At 49.2% G+C, this 27,571-nt stretch overlaps 2 protein-coding genes across 3 annotated transcripts in view; both read right to left on the reverse strand.

Moving 5' to 3' along the window:
- Positions 1-68: 68 nt before the first annotated feature.
- ISM2 (isthmin 2) lies at positions 69-18,391 on the reverse strand. Of its 2 annotated transcripts, none has more exons than XM_032691890.1 (6): positions 18,287-18,391; positions 3,309-3,567; positions 2,445-2,826; positions 1,497-1,637; positions 908-984; positions 69-445 (listed from the first exon to the last, which is right to left on the reverse strand). In XM_032691890.1, the coding sequence occupies exons 2-6, from the start codon at positions 3,531-3,533 to the stop codon at positions 161-163; spliced, it is 1,110 nt and encodes a 369-aa protein (XP_032547781.1). In that variant the 5' UTR covers positions 3,534-3,567; positions 18,287-18,391; the 3' UTR covers positions 69-160. The 2 variants fall into 2 exon arrangements, with proteins under 2 accessions (XP_032547781.1, XP_032547780.1); XM_032691889.1 differs by lacking the exon at positions 18,287-18,391 and adding an exon at positions 13,874-14,258.
- Positions 18,392-20,650: 2,259 nt separating this feature from the next.
- The window catches only part of SPTLC2 (serine palmitoyltransferase long chain base subunit 2), a 79,871-nt gene continuing 72,950 nt past the window's right edge, over positions 20,651-27,571 (reverse strand). The window contains exon 12 of the mRNA XM_032691274.1: positions 20,651-26,714. Within this exon, the coding sequence (XP_032547165.1) occupies positions 26,595-26,714 (120 nt within the window). The 3' untranslated portion in view covers positions 20,651-26,594. The remainder of the gene's footprint in view (positions 26,715-27,571) is intronic.

Here is a 27,571-nt window from a genome sequence, read left to right on the forward strand (position 1 = left end):
GCCCATTGTTGGGAGGCCGGACAGCGTGATACCGGCTCCAGTCACCCTTGCAGAGGATCCAGGGCAGCATGTCCACTTGTAGTGCAGCTCGGGGAGAACTCGGTGCTGATGAGGTGGGGACGCCAGCCCCCTTACCGCGGGTGATGAGGGGGTGTGCTCGTCATCGCAGCAGTGCTGGGCAGCCAGGGTGGTGCTGTCCAGGGAGAGCATGGAGCGCAGGCAGAAGCGTGCTGTGGGCTTGTAGATGTCCAGGCGCTCCTTGGGCCACTGGCATCCCGCCATCGGAAGCTCTGCACTGTGCGTCATCCCGCAGGTTGACGGCACTGTAGACGGCCTCCAGTGGGTAGGAGCAGGGGCAGCTGGGCAGGTCGTCAGCACTTTGCTCAGGTACTTGGTGAGGAAGTCGCTCTTGCAGTTCAGCCACTTTCTCACAGCTGTCTACCCTCTGGGGGGAAGGCACAGAAAGGTGAGGGCATGCACAGTCTGCACCCCACTTTACCCAGTTGCCATTTGCCTGCCACCTTGCCAATACCACCAGTGGAACCTGCAACACCACGCAGGAGCAGTCAGGCTCTTGGATGAGCTGGAGCCAGGCTCCCTCCCCAAGGCAGTGACAGAGGGAAGGGGTTTTGTGCTGGGGCCAGGGCTGGCAGCATTCCCCCTGGGAGAGGGCACACAGCAGGCTGGCCTCAGCCACTGAACTGTAAAGCAGGACTATGTTGTACCAGGCTGTGGGAGCAACTGGGTTTACCAGCATGACCACTGAAGCCTGCACATGGCAGTGGTTTGGGGTGACTTAGGTCTGGAACACTAGATGGGGAGCCCTTGGCAGAGCCCCTCCCCACCAGCCAAGCTATGACCCCCCAGTCATAGCTGAAGCCAGTGCAAGGTAGAAGCAGAGGCTGACCTGAGTTGAACAGCTCTGTGGTGTTGTCACTTCTGAAAGGTGTCTCTTCTGTGGGGAAGACATTTCCCCTTCTGCACCTTGAGAAATAAAAAAAAAGCAACAAAGAGCCAGGCTGAACACCAGGACAAGTGGCGGGATTTTTCCCTCTGTATGTGCACCAGACACCATTCATTTTCCAGCCCCTCTCCTGCCACTCTCTGGTGACATAGCTCTGCCTTTGGAAGCAAGGGCCAGCAGCAAGACCTGGATGGACACACCTGCCCGAGGCTGTGAGTTACGTAAGTCCCAGTGGATAGAGCCGGCTCTCAATATGCTCAGGAGAAAATTTCAAGCTCCCAGTGTGAGAGAGGTGCAAGAAGTCACACATCAAGCCGGACCCCAGCTCCTACCACCCTTGGGTACCACACAACTCCTTAGGGAGCCATGAAGCCCAATCATAGCCTCTTGTGGAAACGAAGCCCCCATGCTCATTAGCTCTGATCCACTAAACATAACTAGTTCTTGAAGCATGAGCAATGCCTGCAGCAGTGGGGGACCAGCCGCATCGGGGTCAGACAGTACCCAAGCACTGGTATGGCCAAGGGCTCACCAGGGCAGTGTGGCAGGTCACAGGTCCTCGACTCCGTTGCTGTGCAGGCATAACCACAGGACCGGGTCCTCTTCTGGTTCCCACTGCCACAGGTAGTGCTGCAAGGGGACCACAGGCTCCACTCATCCTCATCTTCATAGTCTGTGCAAGGCAGGGAAGAGGCAGAGAGTGGGTGAACCTCAGCAAAGTCTTAGCAGAAGGGGAGCCAACAGCCACCTGGGACCTCCCTCAGCTCTGCACCATCCCTGTACGGGGACAGTGCTGCCTGGGGCACACAGAAGTACCCAGTCATGTGATGCCAAGGGCCAACCTTGTCCTCGCTGCCAACCCCAGGGAAGCAGCCCCTGAGCAAAAGTTCTCATTCTCACAGCTTTGCTCCCAGTCATACCAACCCAAACAGGCATCGCTGTCCATCCCCATCCTCACTGAACCTGGCCAATGCACTGGCCATGATGCTGAAGCATGAGGTACTAGCAAAGGTTGACTGGTTTCAGGGTCATGGCCGAGAAGCTGCAAGAGCTTCTGTGGTGCCGTGGCCTGTCTGCTCACCAGTACTTGCCATGGAGCCCTCTGCAGCTCCTCTCCTGGAGGAATGCCGACGTCTGAGGCAAAGGCTTCTGGCACTGGTGTCACTGCAGGGATCTGAGTCCATGGCAGCAGCACTTGTCATTAAACATTTACAATATTTTTCTCATCTGAGCATACCTTCGCTAGAGTCCATGCTCCATCTGATTACATGCAAGGGCAATTCCCACTGGGACTCTAGCATGTCTGACTGCTGGCAGCCACAGCTGAGTACTAGCCTTGCTCCTTGGCATGCTTGTTAATTTTTTAAGTAGGAGCTGAGCACCAGTGTGCTGTGATCCCTGCTGCAGGGCTGTAGGCCAGGCAAGGCAGGGGAAGGCAGTGCAGGCCTGCAGGGCAGCTGTGCATACCAAGAGAACTCACCGTAATTATATTTTTCCTTAAAGATCCAGTTCTTCTGCCCAGGCCATCGCTGGTCCCAATTACCTCCCACTCCACTGAGCATGGACTCTTCCTCCTCATACTCTGCTGTGTAATCTTCCTCCTCCTCATCATCCTCTTCTTCTTCCTCCCTGTCCCCTACATCCAGGTTGTCATCCTCTTCCTCCTCTTCTTCCTCTTCTTCCTCCTCCTCCTCCTCCTCCTCCTCCTCCCCCTCGGCAGGGTCATATTCCCAGAAGAGGGGCCAGAACAGGTCCTTGTGGGACAACCACTCAGAGGATGTCAGAGACCAGTCATTTCTTGTCTCCTTCAACAAGTCCATCTCCATCTCGGCCTGAGGATCATCCACCACTTCAATGGTCACCTTTAAGGCAGACATGAGGCAAGGCAGTGAGCCAGGGCACAGCCCTGGGACAGACCTACCAGACCATGCACTGGTTCCCAACCTGAGACACCTTGGGCTGCAGGACCATGAGGAGCACAAGTGGTCTCGCCTCATTCAGAGAGACTGAGCAGGGACAGTGTGGGAGGCACAGGGGGGCTGGTGGTCACCCACAGGGGCAAACACCACCCTCAGAAATTGAGAGGTCACCTACGTAGGAGCGTTTGCTCCTGCTCTGCGGAGAGGAGCTGGAGGGGGCAGGGAAAAGAGTGTGAGCAAATTCCTCTGGCAAGGACTTTCTCCATGCCAGCTAGCTGCAGCTGGCAGTCACCAAGTAGACAGATGGCAGAAGCCACATAGACCCCATTCACAAGATCTTTCCTCTTAGGGAACCAAATGAGGCTGGAGAGCACATGCAGCGCTCACCCACATCCCCCCATGGCCCTCCTAGACCCACTCCCCACCTGAATATTGGGGTTCTGGGCACTCAGGTCCACATTGGTCAGCCCCGGCAAGCTCTGTAGGTTCAGCATGAAGGGCAGGCTCTCCTCCTGGCCACCACTGCTGGGCTGGGGCCACTGCTGGGCTCCTGGCAGCTGCTGAGCCACCCACGACGCCTGTGCCGCCGTGGGCCAGCCTGCCCGCTCCGCCTCAGCCCCGTGCCTTGCCTGATGGTGGCAGCTCCTCATCCCCTGCCGAACGAGGGTTGGATGAGGCAGAGACCTGGAGAGGGAAGAGGCAGTGAAAACCATCTCTGCAGGGTGGCAGTGCAGGGCAGGGAGGAAACTGCTGCCCAGCAAGGGGGGTCTGGTCTGCTGCACCAAATGGTTCTTCACCCCATCTGCAGCATCAGGGTAGCAGTTAACATGTTAATCAATCAAATTAATACCCAGTGTCCTCTGCTGTGCTAGGACTCAGCCCTGCTGCACCTGAACCTACAGGTCTATTAAGGCTGGTGCTTCCCATACCCACAACCACCCTCTTTGCACCCCTCTGCTGTCTCATTGCCCATTTTGCCTGGCTTTCCACTTCTTGCTCTCCCTTTTGGCCATTGCTGGTCCCGGGCGATGGTCACCGCATGGGCTGTTTTCTGGTCACTGAGTTACCAGAGCTCCATGTTTAATAATTTTATATATTTATATAAAAGTTTATAACAAGGGCTTTATGACAAGGGGAAAACTTCATCAAAATAAATTGTTCTGTGGTGTTAGTATTAGGGCAGACAACTTCAAGCAACACAGGTTTAATTGAGATTTCACATGCTGCCCAAAGGCTACCAAAAGGAGGGAAAGAAACTGCTGGTAGATATAACCCAGCTACCTCAGGTCCTTGAGAAAGGGAGATGCCCAGCCGAACAAATCAACAAAACTCACTTGCCAGTGCTGCCAATGGCACTAACTGCTGCTGCCACTTCAGTGGCACGTGGCATTTCACAGCAGCCTTGTCCCAGGAGGAGCAGGGAGAGCAGGCAGGGAGCCTTGCCCCCACAGGCAGCACCAGTCAGCCGGGGGGAGGGGGGAGAGGGGGCAGGGAGGTGGCCAGCGTGTGCTGCCAAATAACTGGGCTCACACCGAGTTCCCACATTCCTCGTCCCTGCACTCGGTGCACACTGGCACGAAAGAGTGTGAGCCAAAGGGCCAGCAGGCTCCAGTGTGCTTGAGAAACCAGAGATGGGAACAACTGGTAAACCCCTCTGTGGCACGGGCAGAGGTGCCCGAACCCCCAGCATCTCCGCCAGAGGATGCCTATTGCTGGCTGCCCATCTGAAACCCTCTTTTGTTCCCAAGCTCTCACCCTTCACGCCAGCCAAGTCGAGAGCCGCGGGATTAACGAAGAAGAGTGCGGAGTGCCCCCTCCCCACGGGGCGGAGGGGGGGACGCAGAGAGGCATTTCTACCTGCAATTAGAGCCAGATGGTTTGGGGAAGGACTCCCCTTCCTTTCATCCTGATCACTGGAGCACTTCAAAGGCAGCTGGAGCCTGGCCAGACTCTCATGAGTGCACACAGCCTGTCCCCAGCCCTGTGCCCGTACATCAAAGCCCGTGATCCCTCCATTCCCGGGGGAGGGAAAAGAGCAGCAGGGATGCCGCTGGTCCCTTGGCTGCTGCCCAGAGCAGGCTGAAGGCAGAGAAGGGCCGGTGACAGACTTCACCAGATGGGCTCAGGGAAGAGAGTGCCTGTGCTGCCTGGTGAGAGCATTTGGGGCTTGCTCCCTCTCCCTGGCCAGGAAGGCTCCTGTGGCACTGCTGGTAGCAACCATGAGCACAGACAGATGCCTCTGCCTACATCTTCCCCTCCCAGCTCCCTCCATCCCCATCCAAAACCACAATGGTTTTGAGAAGGGCGCATGGAAGGATGTCTGGCTCTGTCTCAGCCATCTCCCAGTGCCTTAGCCCCTGCTAGGTCTCCTGTCACACCCAGGGTCTCCTCGGCAGGGAGCAAGGCAGAGCCCAGGTGGAACATAAACAGTAAGGGGGGCTGAGCAGGCAAACCTGGCCGTGTCCTAGTGCTGGCTGCACAACACTGCCTGACAGTGCTGGGTTTGCTGCCAGCTGCACATGCCCAACACAACCCCTGCACTAGAGACTGACAACAGCCCTGCGAGCCTGGCGTTCCTGCCTAATTTGCAATGAGTTTATTGGGCTGGGTAAGCTCAATTCACAGATAACCCAAATTTAATACACATGGAAAGTGAGGTCTCCTCTAGCAACAAGATCCGAGCTCACCCAAGGACATCAGACCAAGCCAGCCAGGAACAGACTCCAAGTCTCCAAATTTACACTCAGTGCCTAATTCAGATTTTACGCCCAAACAAGCTCAAGAAATTCAGAGTACTGTTCCCACAGGGAAAATGTAAAACTGCTCCAGGGGAACTGGCTGTGAGTGTATTGCAGGGTGAACAGAGCTCCCTCAGTGCCCAAATACTCCAGAGGCACAAGGACACTGAGAGTGCTTGCCCTGGATGGCCCAGAGTCCTTCAGCAATGGTCATTGCACTGTACCATCCAATACTTCCCTCCTGTTGACATTTGCATTGCTCTGAAATTTTGCTGGGTTAAATTTGCCCCTGCATCAGATTGCCCCTCCTGAGTAAGGTTCTGCTCAGTGCCCTGCCCCAGCCAGTCAAGCCATGGATTTAACAAGCTCTTAAAAGCCCAGTGCTCTCTCCAGGTGAGAGCATCCATGGCATCAGATGTGTCCTCTCCATGTCATCAAGGGGCTCCTGACAGCCAAACTAGCAGCTGCCCTCGAGGTTTGTGCTCCTGCTGCATGACATCCATTCTCTCCTCTACTCTGTCCAAGGAGCAGCTGGATAAAGCAAACAAGCCTGGAGCTAGGCCACTGCAGTGCATGAGCTAAAGGAAAAGAAGACTTTGCTTGTCTAGAGTTAACATTCTACTCCCCCACTCTCCACGGAGCACAGGAGAAAGTCTGCAAACCATCGCTCAGCTGGTCATCAACAGCTCCCTTCTCCTTCCACCTTCCCTTGGAGCAGCCAAGGGGAGAATACTTGCCACCACCCCAAAGAAGCGGAGCACAGTGCTGGAAAGCCATCAATGCCTCACAACTGAGCTCCAGCCTTCTCCTGCAACTAGGCAGCACCAAGCAAAAGAAAAAGTCAAAAAGGAATGCCACAGATACTCCTGCATTACACTTGACATATCCTGCTTTGCGGGAATAAGGCTTCCCAGGGCAGGACCTGAGAGAACTCTGGGACAGTACTCAGGAAGAGCATTTGGGCTTTCCATTTCTGAAGACCATGTTTTGACTGCAGAATATAAGCAGGATCACACCCTCCTACCTACCAGCCCAGGAGCTCTTCCCATATAGTCCAGGCTCTCCCACATGTAAGACTGATCACCTAAACACCTTGGGGCACAAGCTTAGAAAAGATGTTTGGAAAGGGGAAGGAACTCATTAGAAATTCACCTCAGTGTCATGCCTACTTTGTACATAACACAGGCAACAAGGTGTGTGGAAAAAGGCCACACATCACTGCTCTAGAGACCAAAGGCTGACATTTTCCCATTTCTAGTCCATACATCTCTATTAAAATTGCTCGAAAATCTGGAGATGGTGAAGAGAGCATCCACAAAACCGTTTCAAGGGATGGAAAGACTTTTCCAGTGAAAGATCTGTACAATTTAATTTGTTCGTCATGTTAAAAAAAGGAAGCAATGACTTGGTTTTCCAGTTCTTTAAGAGAATAATCCATCAGGCACCAGAGACTCTATAATCCAGAACAGAAACACATAATAGGAAGCAACGTGCCCAAGTCAAAGCCAGACAAATTTAATTGAGGAATAAGTCTCATGCTTTTAGTGCCATAGGTGATTAACCACAGGAACAAGCTAAGAAAAGTGACAATTTCTCTTGTGGAGACTGTCAAACCCACATCACTAGGCTCAACATGAGTACCACATCTGTACTAGGGAAGAAATTCAAGGCTCTAATAATTTCATCTGCTCTTAAAATCTGCGATTTTGCTATAAACTTCTCTAAGGCTTTGAACTAAACATGGGTTAAAAAAAAGCAAATGACCAGTGTTCATGTGCTGCAGCTGCTACATAAAAATTACTAGAGATGTGACATCTCAGATCCTACAACCTGAAAACATCAACAGACTAGTCCCTGCGCTGTACTGTACTTTGGCAACCAGGGGCCACACTACCTGTGGTGTATGCCACAACCACAGGTACTTGTCCCTCCAGCAAGTTCGTCAGCATCTCTGTAGGTGCTGCAAGTTGCCAGTGCGCCCACCGGCAGTGCTCTTCGTAACTACACACACTGCTGAGCAAAGCTGCCCCTCCAAGTACATTTGAGAGAACTCTCCTGGGAGTGAAGCACTGCTGGAACTTGTGCATCAGCAGTCAGTGGAGCAAGCGAGTCACCAGCGTAGGACAAGCTCAGAAGATGCAGCTTCCACCCACACCTATCCCAAGCCAATTATCAAGTATATAAACTCACTCAACTTGAACCAAAGAAACCTGTGCACACGGCAGTCAGATCAGAGGCAACATTCAGGCTGTGGTTTGGGCTTGTTAACACTGCAGTGAAGAAAATGACGTATTTGCTAAAGGCTGGTATCACACTGGGCTATAATTATAAGGAATGGGGGCTTTTGTTGCTTAATCATTACTGCTTGTGTTAGGTTTCCTTTGAACGTTTTACCCATGGTGTACTGAAACCAAGAAACTACCAGAAGAACTATTGATCTTTTCCTGAATAGACCTTCCTACTCTTTCCCCAAGCTCTCTCCAACATTTTAAAATCTGTGCTGCAGTCTGTTGCAAACTTGCCCACTTATGAATTAGCCAAGTACAAATTTATTTTTTTTTTTTTTACCATAGAACTTTTCTTTCTATATTCACCTAAATAAGCGGCAAAGATCTGGAAAAAGAAAAAATTATCTTTGGACTGAAACTGGGCAGAAACAACTCCAAAGCAGGATTTTACTATAAAGCTATACTATAAAGCTATGGAAGTAGAGGGAAGATGGTTGGTTGCTTTAAAAGGAAGCCCAGTATTTCTGGGGTTAGCTCGAGCTGTAGTTTGCAGAAAAGCTCATGACAATTTTTGCTGATAGGACTGGGGGAAAGGGGAGGTTTTTATAGTGTTAAGAAGTAACACTGTTGTCTCTTGAAAATAAAGGAAGGTTGAACAGCAGGGTAATCACGAGGAACAAATGCAGTAGGTTATGATGCCTCCCTCCCATAGTGCACACTCTTTCCTTGATGAGATACTGCCCAAAGAAAGGGCTTTTTTAGCCTAGCCAGCTGAAACCACCACAGCCTCCCAAGGGCTGTAGTTTGATCCACCAGCACACAACCTGTCAACCGGCAGCCTTTCAGTCAGATGGAAACATCCATGGGACAAACATCAGGCAAGTGACCTCTGCTACCCATCAGCTCATCACCCACTTAACAGATTTCCCAGAGCCTTGCCAAAGCTTCTAGAGGTGTCAAGAGCTGGGTGGGTACCTAGGAGATATCAGGGAAGGTGAAGATGCCACCCAGTTCCTGTTACTGTCTGTAAGACCTTCTGAGCCACAGTCACAGTCATCGGACACAACACATTTAGACTTACAGGCAGGTGGCTTAGCAGGAGCTATCACTCAGGGTTTTGATGGCTGAGCTCTGGAAGATCTGTCAGAGGTAATTTAAAGAAGTGAATACCTCCAGTTGCCTCCCTCTTCCTGTGCCCTGGGTTACAATCCCGCCTGCAAAGGGGCTGAGGCCCAAGTAAAGAGCAGAACCATGATTTTCCACCTGCTGTACTCTCTGGTCCACCTCAGAATCAACTCACACTTGGGTGCTGGTTTTAGGGAGTATTTTTTATGGTTCCATTTGTTTGGTTGGTTTTTTGTTGGTTTGTTGCCTTTTTTTTTTAAGTACAGACTCCATTTAGGTTTTGGAGGAGTTCTACAAGTGCTCATGGAACAAACAAAGCACTTGGTTATCATGCTTGTGTGGGCAGATCCTGTTTATGACAGACCAGCAGGAGCTGGCAGCACACTGTAGGCTGTGCAGATAATTATTACAACCTCATGATTATAATTTTCATGCAGTTATCAAAATACTTTAGATCATATGGTATCACTTTCTTCTCTAACTAGCTCCATCCCAATTGTCTTGAGTAGGAAGCTGCAGGAGGCAGCATCAAAGGCTTACTCATGTCTCACAAGTGCAACAACAGTAATCTCAAAACTCTTTCCAAGGTCGGTGACTCAGTTGCCCTGAGGCAGAGCCAGCCCTGGAGCAGAAGACACCACAGCATGGAGAAGCAGCAGCATGCAGCACCATGAGGAGCAGGGACACAGCATAGGTGACTGTGTAAGACCAAAAATGGGGAGGTTGTCCAGACTACTGACAGTGCTCCTCACCATGCATCCCACTGGCACAGCCCAGCTCCTCTCACTGCAGTCAGCTCTCCTGTGGATGTGCTGCCGAGTAACTTGCCAATGGCATCCTCACTTCCCAGATCACTTGTGACACAAGGAGGAAAAGTAGGAGCCTGGTGGCTTTTCACCTTGCCATGTCTAGCTGTTGCCCTTCTCAGTGTCACACTACCATAAATATCTTCTCCCTCTTTAACACTGAGACAAATGCTGTAAAATTTCCATTTTGCAGACAAAGAAAACGACCTGTCCGAGGTCTCTCAGGTAGCCTGTGGCAAGACCAGGAATAGATGTGGGTCTCCCACTTGGAGAAGGCTCTCGGAAAGGTTCACCACAGGAAAGGTCCCTGCCCCTGAGGAGGGACTGCCCTGCTTTCCACACGGATGAACCACACAGTCCTTGAGGGGAAACTGGGGTATATGGTTGGCACCATTGACATATCACAGCACAGCACATGGGGTTGTACTTACACCAGGAGACTCTGTCCAAGTGCAGAGGTCCCAAGGGCCTATCCTTGACAGGTAGTGCCTGCTGCAAGGACACCAGCCAGTGGCAAGGCACCCTTACCTGAAGACCCTTAACCTGAGACCATATCCTGAAACTTCTGCTGCAGCCAGGCCAACTGGGAGCTGCTCAGATGCAGCACAGCCATGGGTATGGGAGCTGGGCCCCCGCAGAGACTGCACATAGAGGTCCCCCAGAGAGGTGAACAGACACACGTCCATATCCTCTGGTACTCTCTGGCAAATGCTCCTGCCAGGGCACATGTTTTCTGTTAACATAGTTGAGCTGTAATACGCATAAGCTCCTAATGCATCAGACTGAGCTGCTGTTAACTTGTTCCAGCTCTAAACTCCATGTGCTTCGTAACCATTAACTTGTTCCAGCTAATGATCCGCATTGTTAGCCTGCACACCATAACCCTCTGCTCCAGCTGCTGCTCCCTTCCCTGCTGCAGACCAGGCAAAACTGCAAAGCAAAATCCCCAAAATATAGCAAAGCAAGTGTAGAAACTGATGGAACAATGCCAGCGTCCTCCTGCCTGCTAAAAGGGGGTATTGGTGTGGGGGGACACAGGGCAAGAGGGAACTAAGGGGGAACCTACTCCCCTTGTCCCACACAGGGTGCAGAGGCTGCCCCTCCATGCAAGCAGTGTGGCAGGGAATGCAGCCAACCAGCCAAATAGAAATCCTTCTCCTCATCATGCTTCCAACCATGATCCCTCCAAGCCAGGTGGGGTGATGGAGGGAGTGTGCTAGAGTTAATTCCTACTTTCCTATTGTCAGTGTCCTACGGATAGGGAGTGCAAACCAGGGATCATCTGTTTTCCGTAGTAGCAATAAATATTCTTCCACTCAGAATAATCCTTGAAACAAGAAGCCCTGATGCTTCCCATAGGGAAGCATCAGACAAAATGGACATCTGAGCTGGACTTGGAGCATCTCCATGCCCTGCACAGGAAGGGATCCAGGCAGGGATGCTGCACCTCTATTCCTTAAGTGACAAACCTAGGATGACTCACAGCCAGCAGCCCCTGCTCCACATGCTTGGCTGCAGCTCCCCAGTCTGTAGGTGAGCTCAGCTCCCCTCCCCAGCGGCAGGATTTAATGACTCCTGCACATCAGTGTGGGGTGGAGAAAGGGTCTTGGGGTACCTTCCTCTAGCTCCAATCTGTGGTGTTCATAACTCACTTGTTCATAAGATTTTCCAGGACAGCCCCTGTTACTTCTTAAGTGCTTCACCAAAAATAATTCTTTTTTTTTTCCCTCCCATCAGACAGAAGCCTGAGGTTTGCAAGGCTGCAGAGGCAAATCCAAAGTCAGAGGAAAGCTAGGGCATATCCAGATGGGAAGCCCCACTTCTCCAGCATCTTAGCCCCCAGTTGACCCCTCCTCTTCCCTTTGGCCAGTCACTTCCTAGAGGTAACCCCAGGACCAGTCCCCACAGTGGTCACAGACACACAATACTCAAGCTGTAATCCTGGATGCAGAAGCCAAGTGGACTCTGAGACACCCACACATCTCCTCTGCTGGAGGCATGAGGAGGGCCACTCTGCAGATACTTCCCAGAAGAGAATCAGATGCTCCCCTAAGGGGCATCTTTGTAGTTTTATTACATGGTAAGGCTGCCTGCTCCTTAAAAATCAATGTCTCAAGAGGGGAAACTGTAGGGGGGAACAGCCTATGTGAAGACATTTGTACAACACCTTGTCTTGTCCGAGGTGCTGCGTTGCACAGCACAGCACAGCACAGCTGGCATCCCTGGGGATTTTGGCTGCTGCGGGAATGGCTGGAGGTGAAGGGGAGGGCAGGGAGGGCAGCAGGAAAGTGTGCCAAAGTGGTGGGGAAGAGAGGACATCCCAGGGAGACAAAGAGGTGTCAGTTCTCCACTGGTAGAGCACCTCTTGCAGCACCTCTAGGCCATCCAGCAAATACTGCCATCTCAGGAGCCTGGGGGCTCAGCTGCTGGGAAAGAGTTGAGACTGGCTTGCTCGCCCCTAGACTCAGGATGCCAAGGCTGGGCTAGAAGAAAGCCCATCTGAAGGGCTCTGTACCCTTGCCATGTGCCAGACTCCAACTGCACCCTACATGATGATGGCTCTCTTGGTTTGGGACATGTTCCCAGACCTGCCTTGCACCCCAAGTCCTGAGTGCTAGATAAGACCCTGACAGACCAGGCCAACCATCAGCTCCTAATCCAAGATAAACCCAAACCTCACCACCTCTTCCCTGCACGCATGAGCATTTCCTGGTCATCTGCAGCCAGGTCTCTACCTTGTGCCCATCCAGTGGTGCCAGGAGACAGCAAAAGGCAGCAATTTACTGCATTTTGTTCCCTTTGAAGCTGTATCCTTGCCGTGGAGACGAAACCAACCTGAAGCCCAGGAGGCATCAGTGCCCTTCACGCCAAGGGCCACCCATGACTGAGAGGCAGGCAGGTCACCATCTTTTTGGTGTCTTCATCTCATGAGTACAGAGATGAAAGTACATCTCAAACAGCTTCTCAGACAACCCTCAGGAGTTAATACACAGAAGGAACATGCAGAAACGGGACTGTTTGGAAGCAATCCTCTGCAGGCTGACTTTTACAGCTGGCCACGTAAAAGCATCTGACTGCTCAATAAAGGTTCCTTGCAAAACATTCTACCAAAAAAAAACACAAACAACCAAAACCCAAACTCCTTGCACCACTATTTTGCAAGCTTCTGTCTGAAACAAAAATAATTTAATATTGTAACATGCCACAATCTCTTCCTTGCTCCAGTATTTTATATAAAACCTGAGCCTATGGCTGACAACATTTGCTTTGAAGGAGTTGGACAGCATGGGACACCTTGCTGGCCTGTCCATAGCTCAGACTGTCCTCAGGCTTCCCTATGGGAAGCATCAGGGCTTCTTGTTTCAGGGATTATTCTGAGTGGAAGAATATTTATTGCTACTACGGAAAACAGATGATCCCTGGTTTGCACTCCCTATCCATAGGACACTGGCAAGAGGAAAGTAGGAATTAACTCTAGCACACTCCCTCCATCACCCCACCTGGCTTGGAGGGATCATGGTTGGAAGCATGATGAGGAGAAGGTTTGCATGAGCTGGACACTTTTGTGAACCAAGAGAGAGTGCCGGGCAATGCCCTGTGGAGCGATTTATGCCTCATCTCTTCCCCTTACATGTGCCTTTTACAGGAACCCCTTTGATTGTAACAATGGGAATGCAGCAGACCTATTTGTGCAGTGAAAAGGGAAGAAGCCCGCTTGTTGGGCAGCTTCCCTACACCCAGCTCCCCTTTGTTTCTGCTGCTGTCTCAGCCCCAGGGCGGGAGGGTTTTCAACTGTGTTGACTAAGATAATTTGGCACTTCTCAAAAGGAAATTTGCTACAAAGGGGGAAGTACCTCCCTGCACACAAAGAGCCCCTTTCAGAGCGGAAGGATGCTTCAGTGAACGTTTTGTACCCACAAATCCGACCTCCGCCAAGGACAAAGCCAGGGACAAGAACGCTTAATTGCTGAAGAAATGAAAAGGTAAAAAGCACATCCGCAGGCAAAATGACTCTGCTACTGACACAGCCCGCGGTGGCGGCGGGGATCTGGCTGTGCAGGCAGCCAGCACCGACCCGGCCGCACACTCGTACCCCAGCTGGGCCCTCCTGACGAGGCGGCAGCGCAACAAGATGCTCCACACAGGGCGGACCTGGGTGACAACACAAGCTGGAGATCCACAGCAGGGCGAGATGGCTCTGGGAAAGTGAGATCCTCTTCTTGGCCAGACAGCCCTAGAAGAGTCAAGAAGGAGCAAGAGCTGGGGGGAGGCACAGGGCAGGCTCCCACAGACCTCTGTGCCTGTGCAGCTCATCACCCCAGTGGTGTCCCCAGACCAACGTGTCTAGGCTATGTTAGGGCTCCCAAATGACAGGGCTACTTCTGCTTACAGTCTCCTGACAAACTCCACTCAAGCCTAGATGATATTTCTTTCCTTTTAACACTTTTTTATCTAGTTACAGCCACACCATGTCACCTTGAAGCTCCTTCACTCTCCATTTGCTGTTATCTCCAGCCAGGCATCATGTGACTGCTGTACATTTAATTCTTAAGCACTCCTGGGCACTCACTTGCCCTTATGCACAGGGCAGGTCAATTTAAATCAAGACTGCTACCAATTATTTTTAAATCAGGCGTAGACCTACATTTTTGTATGTAGTTTCCCATCGCTACTCTCACTGCTTGATTTAACCAGTAAATAATAGGTACTGTTGCCACTTGTTTCGTTATTTCTCAGGGGCCTGGAGCCAGTCATATCAGGTGCTGCACAAACCCACTGATTTGCAGCAAATTCAGCCTTTATGCTGTGCTTGATATTTCTTTTGTTGCCTTCTGTTATGTCTTATCGCAGATGCCATATTTGCTTTGCTCACAGCCTCAGACCAGGGGAACTCCAACAGCAAGCTCCAGCCCGGATTTGCCCCCTGCCCCTGTCCAAGCCCAGCAGTAACACCCCAGGTGCCTTGGGGAGCTTGCTGATGTTGCTCTTGGACCCCTCTCTCAGAGCAGTTCCCTCCTACTGAAGAGCACACATCAAGCCCACCAGAGCTAGACTGGGAGCTTGGACCCTCCATGAAACATTGTTGGCTTGCTCTGCCACACCCTGTCACTGCCGGGATGCTCACTCCCAACACCCCCATTACCGTTCTCACTAGCATTTTTATTTCTATGCACAGTTATTGAAGCTGTGATGTCGGTTCAAACAGATCTAATAATTTCTAACATTTACATTTCTAGCATGTTAGGACTCTAACTGTTTTCTATTTACTGGAAAAGCACTAGAATCAAGTGGCTTCAGTTGGAAATAATTCAAATATCTATTAACAGTGTTCAAAGCCAACATTTTGAAATCCAGTGAGTTTATCAAAACATATTTTGCATTTAAACCTCCTGACTTCGCAAATAAATAAACCATTAAGTGATGTGATGAGCTGTACCTTGTCTCCACAAGGGACACAAGCTTTTCGAACTATTCAGTTACCCAAATCTGAAGAGCCACTTGCTGGCCAGTGCTCCATCCTGCCACATTTCTGCCCACATCGAAGTATGATGCATCCAATCTGCAAAATCACTTCTAAAAACCCTGCTGTACACCTGCTTGCTGCTTCGGAGCCCACCTGCCTTCCCAAACGTCACCAAAATGCCTCCAAACAAGCACGTACCTTCTCTCATTAGATTTAAGTCATAGTTTGGAAAGAAAACCGCCTTTCAACTTCTCCACTCTGCCTTTTCAACTTCCAGTCAAACAGACTGAAGCAATAGCAAATATCCTCGCTACATCTGTTGTTTATGCTGAGAACAGTGTAACTCAGGCAAAGCTTTTCTGCCCAGTGTCACAGCTGAGAAAATGTAAATTTTCCTGCTCCTTTGGTAATGGATCCTGACTGAGGCACAGGACTTTGGGACATAAGGCTATCACCCAAAAATAAAGCATGTGTTTCCTCCATCCTTCCTGCAATTAGAAGACTTTCTAACTCAAAAATTTACTGAAAAACTTGGTTTAATTTTTCTAAATTATATTAGTATAGAAGTGCAACTCTGAGGCTCAGTACAGATTATAACAATTCCCATTCAATTCTAAACCAACAAAAAATGTTTACTTTAAAGAAAGTTGTTTAATTAAAATAAGTCCAAGTTATACAACTGTTTAATGGTTTTGATTGTCTATCTGCTCTTCTCTGTCATTTCTATTTTTCTCCTCACAGCCCCCTTCATTCTACCCACATCTGTAGGGCATTACCCATAGTGTAACCAATACTCGAGCTGTGGCTACCCTGCTGCCATAGAGACAGGACATATCAGTGCTGCAACAGGAACCATCTGTGTGTATGACCCAAAATCACTCCGGATTTTTTTTTAACCACCATACTGCTGTGCTTGTGCTCTCTGCTTTAGTTCAAACAGCTGTGCATGACTACTCTAAATTCTCCCCGACATGCACCAGAAACAGAGGATTTCATCCCAAAACACAGCTAGAAGACGCATGCCAATGTGTCTTCTGCTGCTTTCTCCCTGCCGTGAGAACTGTGCAGCCAGTACTCTGAGGGATGCAGGGCGTGCACGGGAGCACCAACACGCTCCCAGAGGAATTAATTTTTCAACTTCCTCCTTGCTTCTAATCTCCACCCTCAAACATTTGCTTATAAACTTCTTGTATGTTTCTACTTCTGCAAGAAGCAAAGGTCCTGGGGACAGAGGCCGGGCTGTGTAAGTGCCGTGTGTGATCTTTGGCTGGCCGCACAACGCTCCCCATTCACAACCATTCACAAACTGAGACTGACAGCAGTTCGCTCCCCTCTCCCACGTATTTTAGATGTCAGATAAAAAGGAGCCTGAAGGCTGCACTGCACAGTCCGTGGTAGGCACATGCATAACTTCCTAACATACAGCTTGTCTCTATCCTTGCCCCCCCCCAGCTGCAATACTTTCCTGGATTTCAAGTGTAAATGGCTACTCCTCCTGCAGCCAGAGCCCGAGGTCACTCTGCCTGGCATTTCTCCAGCAACTGAAGCACCATCTACGTCTAGGTTCAAAGTTTCACTAGCAAAGCACAGCACCAACATGTTATTAGCAGCCCTACAGCACATATTCCCAGCAGTCCTCTTTCAATCTGTTCAGTCCATGCTCCACTCAAAACTATTACCAGACTTGACTAGCGGTACCTGGCTGGACACAGGCCGTGCCCTCTCTTGCCCATTGGCCAGGCTTTCCATCATCAGATTCGCTCCTCGCACTTGTTCCCTGGATTTCATGCTGGAATGGAGTTTAGTGCATCTGACAGGAGCTGCCAGCACGACTCCTCCACATATCAGCATTCTGTTTCGGCACTAACTAGGAATAAGGTATATTCCCACCACTTCACACCTCCTCTGCCAGTCTGACTGACATTGCAGATCAAATCTGCTGCTTCCCATACTGTTGCGTATCGCCAGGGAGGGCTGAGCTGCTCTCACCCTGTCCTGCTCAACCTCTTTCTATCGCCACTTTTCTCAATTATTCCTTTCACCTACTTTTAGCAGTAGCATTCTTTGAAAGAGTACTTTTTAAACACAGCTGTGCTGCCCAAACCATTTTTTTCTCCAGAGAAGAGTTTCAAGATAAAACCAGCTTGTTTCAACCGTCCAGTTGTCCTTCTTATTCAAACTCTTCTCCCTACTCTCCTTCTGTTTCTTTCCTATTTCCCTCCTGTAATCCCCATCAGATCCCACCAGTTGTCTCCCAATCTGACCAGTCTCTCACTGCCTGCTTAAGTTTTCCCTTGCACAGTCCGCGCTCGGCAGCCAGCGCTGCCCAGGATCCGGCACTCCAAGGAGCGAAAGGCGCAGCCCCGGGACATACCCCCTCCCGGCCGGGAGGCTCCCAAGGCCGCCTGCCCCGGGGGACACGGCGGGGCGCAGGCTGCCGGGATGAGAGGGGAGCAAGGCCGCTCCGAAACCTGCCCCAGGGGCGTCTCGGCGCGGAGGTGAGATGGTGGCTAAAATCCGTCATGTCTTAAGTTTCTGGTAGAGGAGATTCGGCGTTCCTGGCAAGGCACCAACCCCGTTAATTTAACCCCTCTCTCCCACCTGGGATGTTGGCTGCTGGAGGCAACGGATCTTCCCAGGCACCGGGGCACGACATTCGGCCCCGATCTCAGAAAGCTAAAAAGCAGCCCCTTTCCTTCAGCCTCTGTGCAGTGCGAAGACCTGAGGCTGCCCGAAAATCCCGCAGGCCGGGAAAGCGCTCTGCCCCTCAACGGGTGAAGAAACAGCCTATGAGGGGGGGGGCCAAACACTCCTCCCCGCTGCTGCTTCTCTCCTTGGAGCTGCGGGCGGCCGGGCCGCGGGACACGTGTTGGATGCTGCTCCCGTCCGAGATGCACAACCGCCTCCGAGGGAGCCCCGGTGACCGCTCAGGTGGCCCACTGCCTCCTCAGCTTTCCCGGCACGTGAGGGGGTGCAGGGACTGCGGAAGGACTCGCCTCAGCACCCTCCCGGCTTTCCCTACTTCCCCAAAGGCTGCCTTACCTCCGCCAGCTTGGAGCTCCTCTCCTTCGGGCTGTTGCTGCGGTGTTTCCTCACGGGTAGTCCTCTCACCACAGCCACGAAAGTTGTCAGAAAGACGAAACTGAGGATGAGCACGACTTGCCCTCTAATCAGAGGCATCTCTTCCTCCCTCTCTCCCCACCTCGCACGTCCAGGGCAGGCGGTCCGGCAGCACGCCCGCCCGCAATGCTCCAAATCCTATCCTTCTCCGAGAAAGCGAGAGGAGCAGGGGAAAACTTAGAAAAAAAAGAGTAATATATAAAACACTGGAGCCGGGAAGTGAGGTGCCCCGCGGGCTGGGACAGGGGCCGACGCAGGGTCCGCCGGCCCGGGCCGCTCCGCTCCCTCTGATCGTTCTTGCAGTTTGCCGAGCACCTTTCGCGGTCGCGGCTCCCCCGGGCTCGCCCGCCACTGATGCTGAAGGATAACTCTGAATAGCTTCACAAGTGTGTGCGGGGAGGGACGGGAGGAGAGAGCTTCGCCTCCCCACCCCGCTTCCTAATCCTTTCGGCAATCCGATTTCTTTTCCTCCTCTTCTCCTCCTCCCGCGCAGTCACTCGCCGGTGCTGCCGCAGCTCTGCAAGCAACGCTGGGCACCGGAGGGCGGGCGGGAGGCCGCTCGCCGGGGAGAGGCTCCTGCTCGCACGAAGCGCGGTCCAGCCCCGCCCGGGCGATCGCCGCGGCTGCCGGCCGCGGGCACGGCCCCGCCGCGCCCCTGCCCTGCTCGGAGGCTGCCGGCACTGCCAGACCTCCCCCCTCTCCCTCCGGGCGCTGCCCCCTCCGGGGCGCCGCCGCCCGCTCCGCTCCTCCCCTCCCGGCAGCTGCATGGCCCGGGCGGCCGCCGCCCCCTCCGCCCGGCTGTGCCCGCGGGGCGCTGCCCCTCCGGCGGGGCCGCCCGGCCCGGGACTCTTTGTTTCTCGCCGCGGCGGCGCCGGCCTCGCTCAAGCCCAGCGGCACCACCGGGCGCTTCCCGCCGGGGCAGCCCCGCCGCAGCGCCCTCCCGGCGGGGCGGGGCGGCCGCGGGGCCCGGCGGCTCCGGCCCGGCCGCATGAGGCGGGAGGATGGAGGCGCCCGGGATAGAGGGGCAGGAGCGGGGCCGCGGCCGGGCGAGGGGCTCAGCGCATCAGGGCTCGGAGCCTCCCGCCGCGCCCCCGGGGAGAAGAACTTGCAAAGGCCGCTGCCTCCCCTTCTCCGAGCACCGGGGCCGCTCCGCGGGAGAGCGGGGACGAGCCCCCCCCCGCCCCCGGCCCGGTCCGCTACACGCAGAAACGGGGCTCTGTGCTCCCCAGTGAAAGCTCCGGCTGTTCCCGAGCTGCGGGAGGAAGTTTCCACCACTCAAAATAAGTTTTTATTCCTAGATCTGCTGTCTTTTACGCCGGCAGCATCTTATCTAACCCTCAAAGCCTGTTGGAAACACGGAGTGGCTGTTTACTTTGGGTCTAGAGTATCTATTCCAGGATCTCCACAGGCGTTCATGAGCCTGCGAAGGAAATTACTAGGGAAAGGACTATGAAAAACTTATTAGGGAAAGACAATGAAAGGAGGTTTTGCAGCCTGCTGAGGAAAAGTGCCAGTGCTGGCAGTGTCCCAGAAAGGGACACCTTGAACAGAAAAAACATTTCTACAGCAACCTTAGCACAAAGCTGCAAATCACCTGGGCCCATTTGTGTAGCCACAGTTAAAACCAGGACCTGCGCCTCCTTTTCAAATACCGACATCTGGTTTATGCAGACTTAAGGCTGAGATGAATGGAAGGAAATGTTTAAAACAAGACACAGACTGCAAGACAGATGTGAGGTCAAGAATCCCTTGCGAGATGGATCAAAAAGCCCTTTCAAACATCTCATTAGCAGCATGACAGCTGAGAGCAGCCTGACACTGTAACAGCACCCAAGGGTAGCAGCCTGGCTTTCCAGCACAGCCAGCTTTCCGTGGCGAGCGCTCAGCTCTGATGGGCACTCCCTCGCGGGAGTGCTGCACGTCAGGAAGAGTAGCTGCCACTGCAGGTGTCTCTCCGCAACAGAAGCAGCTTTTCTAGATTGCATGTCAAGGCTGTTGCTGTACAAGGGACCTGAGACTGCCAGAAAACAGCTGAGCATCCATCTCGCATGCAAGGTTTCCTGGTTCTGGAGTACATGACTAGAGGGGAACACTGATCTGAGCAAACAAACAGGCTACGGTTTTACACAGTCATTTCAGTATGAAACTTGTGTGTTAGGGCTTTTTGAGAGTTTTTTTTGGGGGGTAGGTGGGAGAGGGATTGGGAAAGAAGAGAAAAAGGGTTTGGTCTCCCTAATAGGGAAAAGCCTCACTACCATTAAGAAAAAAAAGCCAAACCCACAATGAAGCATTTTTTTAAAGTCTTTATTATGCAGAACATAGAATATATTTGAATGAATTTTTTTCCCAAGCAGTTTTTTTCTCCAGTGTTTTTTTTAAACATGCATTGTTACCTTTTTAAAGCCAATGTACCATCCATTTATCTTTTCCCCTGCCCAAAGAGCATCCAAATTTATGTTAATCACGAGTGTAAAAAAAATTAGACATCTGGCATAAAATATTTTGGGGGGAGCCCATTTAAAAATTTTATCTAAAATGTCTTATCTACAAAAAAATCCAATATATATGTACATTATAGCAACACAGAGGCATAAGAATACAGTGCAATTTAAGACGAAGTGCTGTGACTTGGTAATGCTGCCCAGGGCTTGTGGAAATGTGGGCCACCATTGGCTTTGGGGCTGCTAACCTAAAGCCTCAGGCTCCAGCATTCCTCTGTCCTCTCTCAAATGGGTCTGAAATTAACATTGGGAGGCTGGAGATGCATTAAGCTTAATATACCATTAAGGAATATCAGAAATACTGTCTGAACAGGATGAGTTTTGGCAAAAAAAATGAAATGTTTTACAGTGGAGTGGTCAGATGGTTTGGTGCATGTTTCACCTCGCCATGGGTATTTTTGGAACAGCACCAACCCTTGGCATATTCATGTGAGACCTGTTTACCTACTGTTGAAGAAATGAATTTGCTAGCTGCCACTGCTTCTGAAGTCCCTGACCCTCTCAATAAGTCTCCCGCTTTCAGCAGCCCAGGAACAAGTTACCAATGGAACTACACAGGAACTATATAAGCTACATAGGAACACTAGTGCAGAGAACTGCACTACTTTTGGCTCCCACATACAGACATTTCCTAAACAGCTGCTAGCCAGGGTCACACACAAATTGAGTTCTGAACCTCTCCCTCCCAAGAAAACAGCAGTACATACTGCTTTATCTAAGAGCACAGAGTATTCTTCCATGGGTTAAAATTCACTGCATTCTTCAAGGTCAGTTTTAATTTCAATTCTTCATACCAAGAGTCACAGCTTAAGGCCTTCAACACACACCACAGTTGTCATCTCTTTCACCCGGCCCCTTTTGGGGATATAAACACAACAGCTCCAATGTCTGCACCAAATGCTTCTCTTTTTAGTGAAAGATAAAGCAAAATAGTTCACACAAACACTTAATGTTTGTGCTCTAGCTTGAAGTCCAAATCCTTGAACAGGTGAACAACTGCAAGGCTGGGGATGTTTACAGGAATACAAAGCCATCACAATGGCATATGAGTCGGTTTTTTTTCTTTTCCTTTCTTTTAAAACCATATTCAAGTTACATGGGTCAAATGACTGGTGCTTTTCCCAAACAGTGGTCCACTGCCACTTGGGTGCCAGGTCCAGCACCAAAGCCAGCTATGCACCTGCTGAAGGATCACACTAAGCATTCCCAAACAGCTCAGTACTTCTCTAGTGCTAAAACAGACCAGACTGCAGGTATCTCAGATCTCCATGCAGAAGGTGCCACCCACACAGACCATGCCTGACACTTTCATAGGCTGCATATAAACTGTAAAAATAATATATATAAACTGTATAAATTCTGACTGAGTACAGTATATTGGGATACATCTCCACAAGTTTCCTTCTCTGTAATGCAGCAAGGGGGCTCATGCCTAGTGCTCCAGATCCAATGCTGCAAGGTGTTCTCTCAGATGAAGAGTCATGTTCATGCTTTCCTCCAGCCTCTCCTATGGTCTCCCTGAATGGATAACACGGCTTCTGAACAAGCAAGCAGCTGTAAGCCAAATGCTTTCCAGATGTAAAGAAATTAAAATTTGTATAGAAGGAGAGGATTTACTTGGCATGGAGAGTTTTAGTGGAGTGTCCCTTTAGGCACTGAAAGCTGCATTCCTGTTTTAGGCATACTTGTTCCAGTGCCCATGAAAGATCCTTGTACAGCTGAGAGTAAGTAATGCCTGACTACCTCTTTTCTCCACCTCTGCTGTATTGGTCCTTCATTCACACAGCAGACAGTCACTGATTTTATGGGCACACTTCCATTGCCTGCTTTGTGTGAAGGTGCAGCTCTGACAGTGGGTACCACTTCTGCACTCTTAGAGGAAACAGCAAGAGGAGGATGGATGATGCAATCCCCTCACTGAATGACTTCATCACAGTAAGATGTTTGGTCAACTCACTCCTGAGTCTGCCTAAAGCATAAGCGTGTCACACCAGTAACTCAAGAACCAGAACAGCTCATTAAGGATGCTACTTAGAAAGGAAAATATATAGAAACTACGGAGTTAAATATACCACGTACATACACACACTATACAAAAGTTTGTGTCACATAAAAAACAAAAAAGAAAGCCCTGATTATTTTGACACAAAAAAACTTGGTTTCTTCTTTGCTGAAGAACTACAGAAAAACTATGAATCAAGTTCCTTAAGACAAAGGTCTACTTGGGAAGGCCAGTTTCTAACAAGAAGCACATCTCTCACTCTTTCCTGATGCTCAGTAATAGGAGCTTCTCAGTTTTCTCACGAGTGAAAAAGTATGGCCATTAGCCTTGAAAACAGTTATGGTTCCAAACTCTTCACTCTGCTCACCAGAGGCAAAAACTTGCTTGCTAAGTTCTTCAGAGAGGTACTGGGAAGGTGACTATTGTATGTTTATGTATAAGTTTAGCCAACATACAGTACAGGGCAAAATCCTTCAAAAGCAGCCTTCATTTTCTTTTGAATTTTGCATCTCTTAAGAAATACCAGGACTCATTTTCAATTAGAATGTCTCTGAAAAGTTGGCAAGGACTGAAGTCTTATTTCTTAAGCAGCTTTTTGTCCTTTGTGATCTCTCAAGATTGGTTCTTTCATTCACTTCTACTGCCAGGAGAAAAAGGAGACAGATTTCTGGTCAGTACATAAGTATCAAAGCATACAGTGACAGCACACATGCTGCAGGTTTGCCTAGAACAAACCAGTACTGCTCCTTCCATTGTGGAAGAAGAGTTTGTTTAGTAGATGCAAAAAGCTTTTCCTGGCTTTCATGCTCAGTGAATTACTGACTTAAAAGTGCAAAATCTTGGACTTGTAACTTCTTACTTTTTCAGAAGCAGTTTCAACAGGTACCAAATTTTGGCAAAACAGGTTCTCTTGAATAAAAGGCCTCCAGGGCAGAGTTGCTTCCCAAAAAGGATACAGCAAGGATGAAATGTAACCAAGCAGCCTGAATGATTTCTGAAATGTCTTTGCAATGCAAAATTCAAAGTCATATGCAGACAGTGTGACACAGCAGAAAGATACTAAAAGGCAGAAGCTTGGACACAATTTCCTCAACAAGTACAACTGGAATCCAAATGGACACCAGTAATTTTTTAACACTGACAATTTCAGCAGTATTACACAGGAGTTGCCTATATTAAGAAGATTTGTCCAGCTGCTTTTCTCCCTTCTAAAGACAAGCTGTTCTAAAAGTGAATCCCAGAGACAAGATTAGGACTCGAGACTTGTAGAATCTATGATAACTCACTTCTAACTTAATATATCACAGTTTTCAAATTGACTTGACTACACAGCAAACACACTGTACATTTGTGAATGCTCAAAACAGCTACCTACTGACCCAAGCTTCAAGGTGGTCAGTTTTGTCTGCTCTTAAACCATTCCATGATCAAGTTAATAGGATCAGGGCTGAAGTCAGGTCTTCCTGAGCTAACCTCATCTTGTTCCCTACTACAATCCAAAAGAGAAAAAAAAAAAGCAATAATTCTTTGAGGTAAAGCTTCTTGAAGTCAGAAAGCAGGTCATCTGCTGGAATGTTAGAGCTAGTCCTGGGCAGAACACAGGTGAGAAGGTAAGCTCAGCTAAATGCAGCTTATCCACTCTGTGGCTGAACAAATGAGACTACTTCATAGCTATCAAAGCTGCACATAAAGACTTCTCGTACTTGTGCACACACTTGGCTCCAGAAGAAGAGCAAATCAGCATTAATGGACTAAGACAGAAATAGTTATCTGGACCTATTTTCAAACTGTCAATTTCAGTTTTTCTCATATAATTAAATTTCTGAATTCAGTGGTAAAAAAATGAATCAGTGTTTTGAAGTTCCACTACATTCAAATGCAACAAGATCTATAAATGCATGAAGATAGATATTCTATAAAATAGAAGCCAATTCTTCTTTAAATCACCAGATGTATTTGCAGAACTGCTTGGTTCTTGTGGTCAAAGCACTCCTTTCCTGTTAGTTGCAGACTGAACATAAAAGAACTTTAAAAAACCTAATTTTTTTTTTGCAGCACCATGCAAAGAGCTTAGAGCTGCGCTCTACTTTAGCATTATGATGAAGAATCTGTTTCAAAAAATCCCAGTCACCTGCAAAAAGCATCTTGCTAACCCAGACTGAAGAGCTGGCCCAATCCAACTGACACAACGTTAATATTTTACTATCTTTGCAGGAATTCTACACGACTATGTATAAAATACAGAAACAAGCTATACTGCAACTGACTCCTGTTCAAAATTTTTGGTACCTCTTTGTTGATCCATTCTGTTCACTGAAAGAATTCAAGACGCAAAAACTAAGTAGCAGACCTCCTCTAAGATGTGTTAGAGCAAAGGTGTCTATTTTAAACACAGGGATAGTATGAAACTTGCAAATAAAAATTCCAAACAGCAACTGGCTCAGTGAACACTGATTTAATCAGTGTTGATCAGTAACAGAAACACAAAAGAATAAAGATGTCCAACTAAATGCAATTACAAGGACATTCTTCAGGGAAGGCCTACACAGACATGCAGCTGCCAACAGAGACTTTGCTGTCTGGCTGAATGGAATTACAAGATTCAAGCTGTCCATATGAGCAACAAGGCCAGTGAAGAACACCTCGTATATGACAAGAAACAGATCACAGTTTCACAGATCTGCACGAAATAAGTGGTTCTCCTAAGTCACCCGTTGTATAGACCTGCTTATTAAGGGGTTTCAGTCTTAAGAAGAAGCTTGAGGATTGCTCTGGTTTAATTAAACCCAGGAGCACCCTTCTAGAACTTAGCAGTGACTTGTTCACAATTTTAAAAGAATTATAAAGCAAAAGAAATTAACCTGAAGAAAGTAACACATGCTAAATCCACATTTTTCCTTTTTTTAAAGAGAAGTATGCCAGAAGACAAAACACAACCCATTAAAAAACCCAAAACAACCCAAACAAAACCCCTCTCCATCACTTACCCTATATCAAGGGGGCAATTAGTGTCCAAACCAGGAGACAATCTGGTATCCATATTGGGAAGAAAAAGAGCCTAGAGTTCCAGAAGTCCTTCTGCCTGTGGCTTACAAAACTAAATAATGTTTGGGAACAATGGTCTTGTCAGTGACATGTCAGCAACACATTTATTTTAAAAAGGCTAAATTCAAGTTTTAAACAGAAGTAACTGCAAATGAAAAAAAAACAACTTTGGTTGATTATGCATCTTGTTAAATATGTCAAAGTTAGCAATCAACAGTTTCTCTAGGAAGTCTCCAAGAACAGACAGGTCAGCTCATTCCTTAATGGGAAGATCAGACACCTAGCAGTGACACTGGAAATGCTGCCATGCCAGCATCACACATGCTTACAACATCTCAGCCAGCATTCGGGAGGCTAATGGTGCATACAAAACTGATCAGCCACAGCCAACTTGAGTTGCTGTGAATTCATTGAGACAAATAAATAAAAAAAAGCAACAAGAAAAAATAAAGCCAAGCACCTCTAGGGCCAGACCCTGAAGACACAGGAATCAAAGCTTTTTTTTTAAATCCTCTCCCTATTTACAAAATGCCATTTAGAGCTGATGTGGCCACTTCAGTATTGTGAGGAAATGTCTTTTATGCTAAGCAGTCATAAGTGGGTTGTTCACGGATGCTGTGGCCTGTGTGCCACGGAGTGTCCCATGGGCTGTGTCCCTCCCACCGAGGCACATGGAGGGGCTTCAGTCTTCTGTTTCTTCATATGTTGTCTCGTCAAACGGCCGGTCCAAGAGAGGTACCAAACGGCGACGGGAATATTTCAGTTGCAAAAGGTCCCCAACTTCATTGATTTCTTTTAAAGCCTGACAAGGAGACCACAGTAGATCAGCAGAGGAGACAGATACAAGTACATTATTAACACATCTTTCTGTTTGCATGCCTGCAGACTACTCTGACAGCCATTTCACTTCAGATTTTACTGTGCTAGAAGCCGGTAACCTCAGAAGTGCATAGGATTTCTTTTTGATTTTAGCATTCAGGAGTTTTGAGACAAAGTCAACAGCACTGGTCACTTAACTGAGACTGCCTATGCATCCACTTGACTACTCCCCTTCCAAAGAAGGATCATAATACCCAGCAAACCCCATGACTATTCATAAACAGAAAAAATGAGAATAATATTCCTTCCTTCCTGGAGGTAATGAAGCTGAAGCAGAAAAAAATGTACATGGAGGTTTAACTCATTCATCATTCAGTATGAAAACAACATATGTGTTAGCATACCACCTCTGATCTACTGTATTTTTTAAATTGCAAGATAAGCAAAAGGCAAATTGCAATAGCAAGCTAACAAGTTCTATAGATGCATTTGTTATATCTACATTTGGTTAATCTGCATTGTCCATATACAACTAGTGATGCAAGCTCTGTACCGTAAACAACATGACATGGGAGATTTGGCCAGACAATCCAAGGAATGAAAAAACCAGTCATTCTGGGTAGGACTCCAAACATTTTCTCCCTAGAAAGCAAGTCCCACTGACAGAAGTTGCCACAAAGGCCACACTTAGGCTACTGATGGCCCAGAACACTGCTAGTGAATTAGCACAAACTTTTGCCGTTTTGACCTGAATTCAAATGTTATGAAGTTTACCAGAGATCAAACATCTGCCAGCATCAGAAATGAGGAAAGTCCTGGCTCAGCTAATCATGCTTCCAT

This window comes from Chiroxiphia lanceolata, chromosome 6 (assembly GCF_009829145.1).
Source record: "Chiroxiphia lanceolata isolate bChiLan1 chromosome 6, bChiLan1.pri, whole genome shotgun sequence".
NCBI classification, from domain to species: domain Eukaryota; kingdom Metazoa; phylum Chordata; class Aves; order Passeriformes; family Pipridae; genus Chiroxiphia; species Chiroxiphia lanceolata.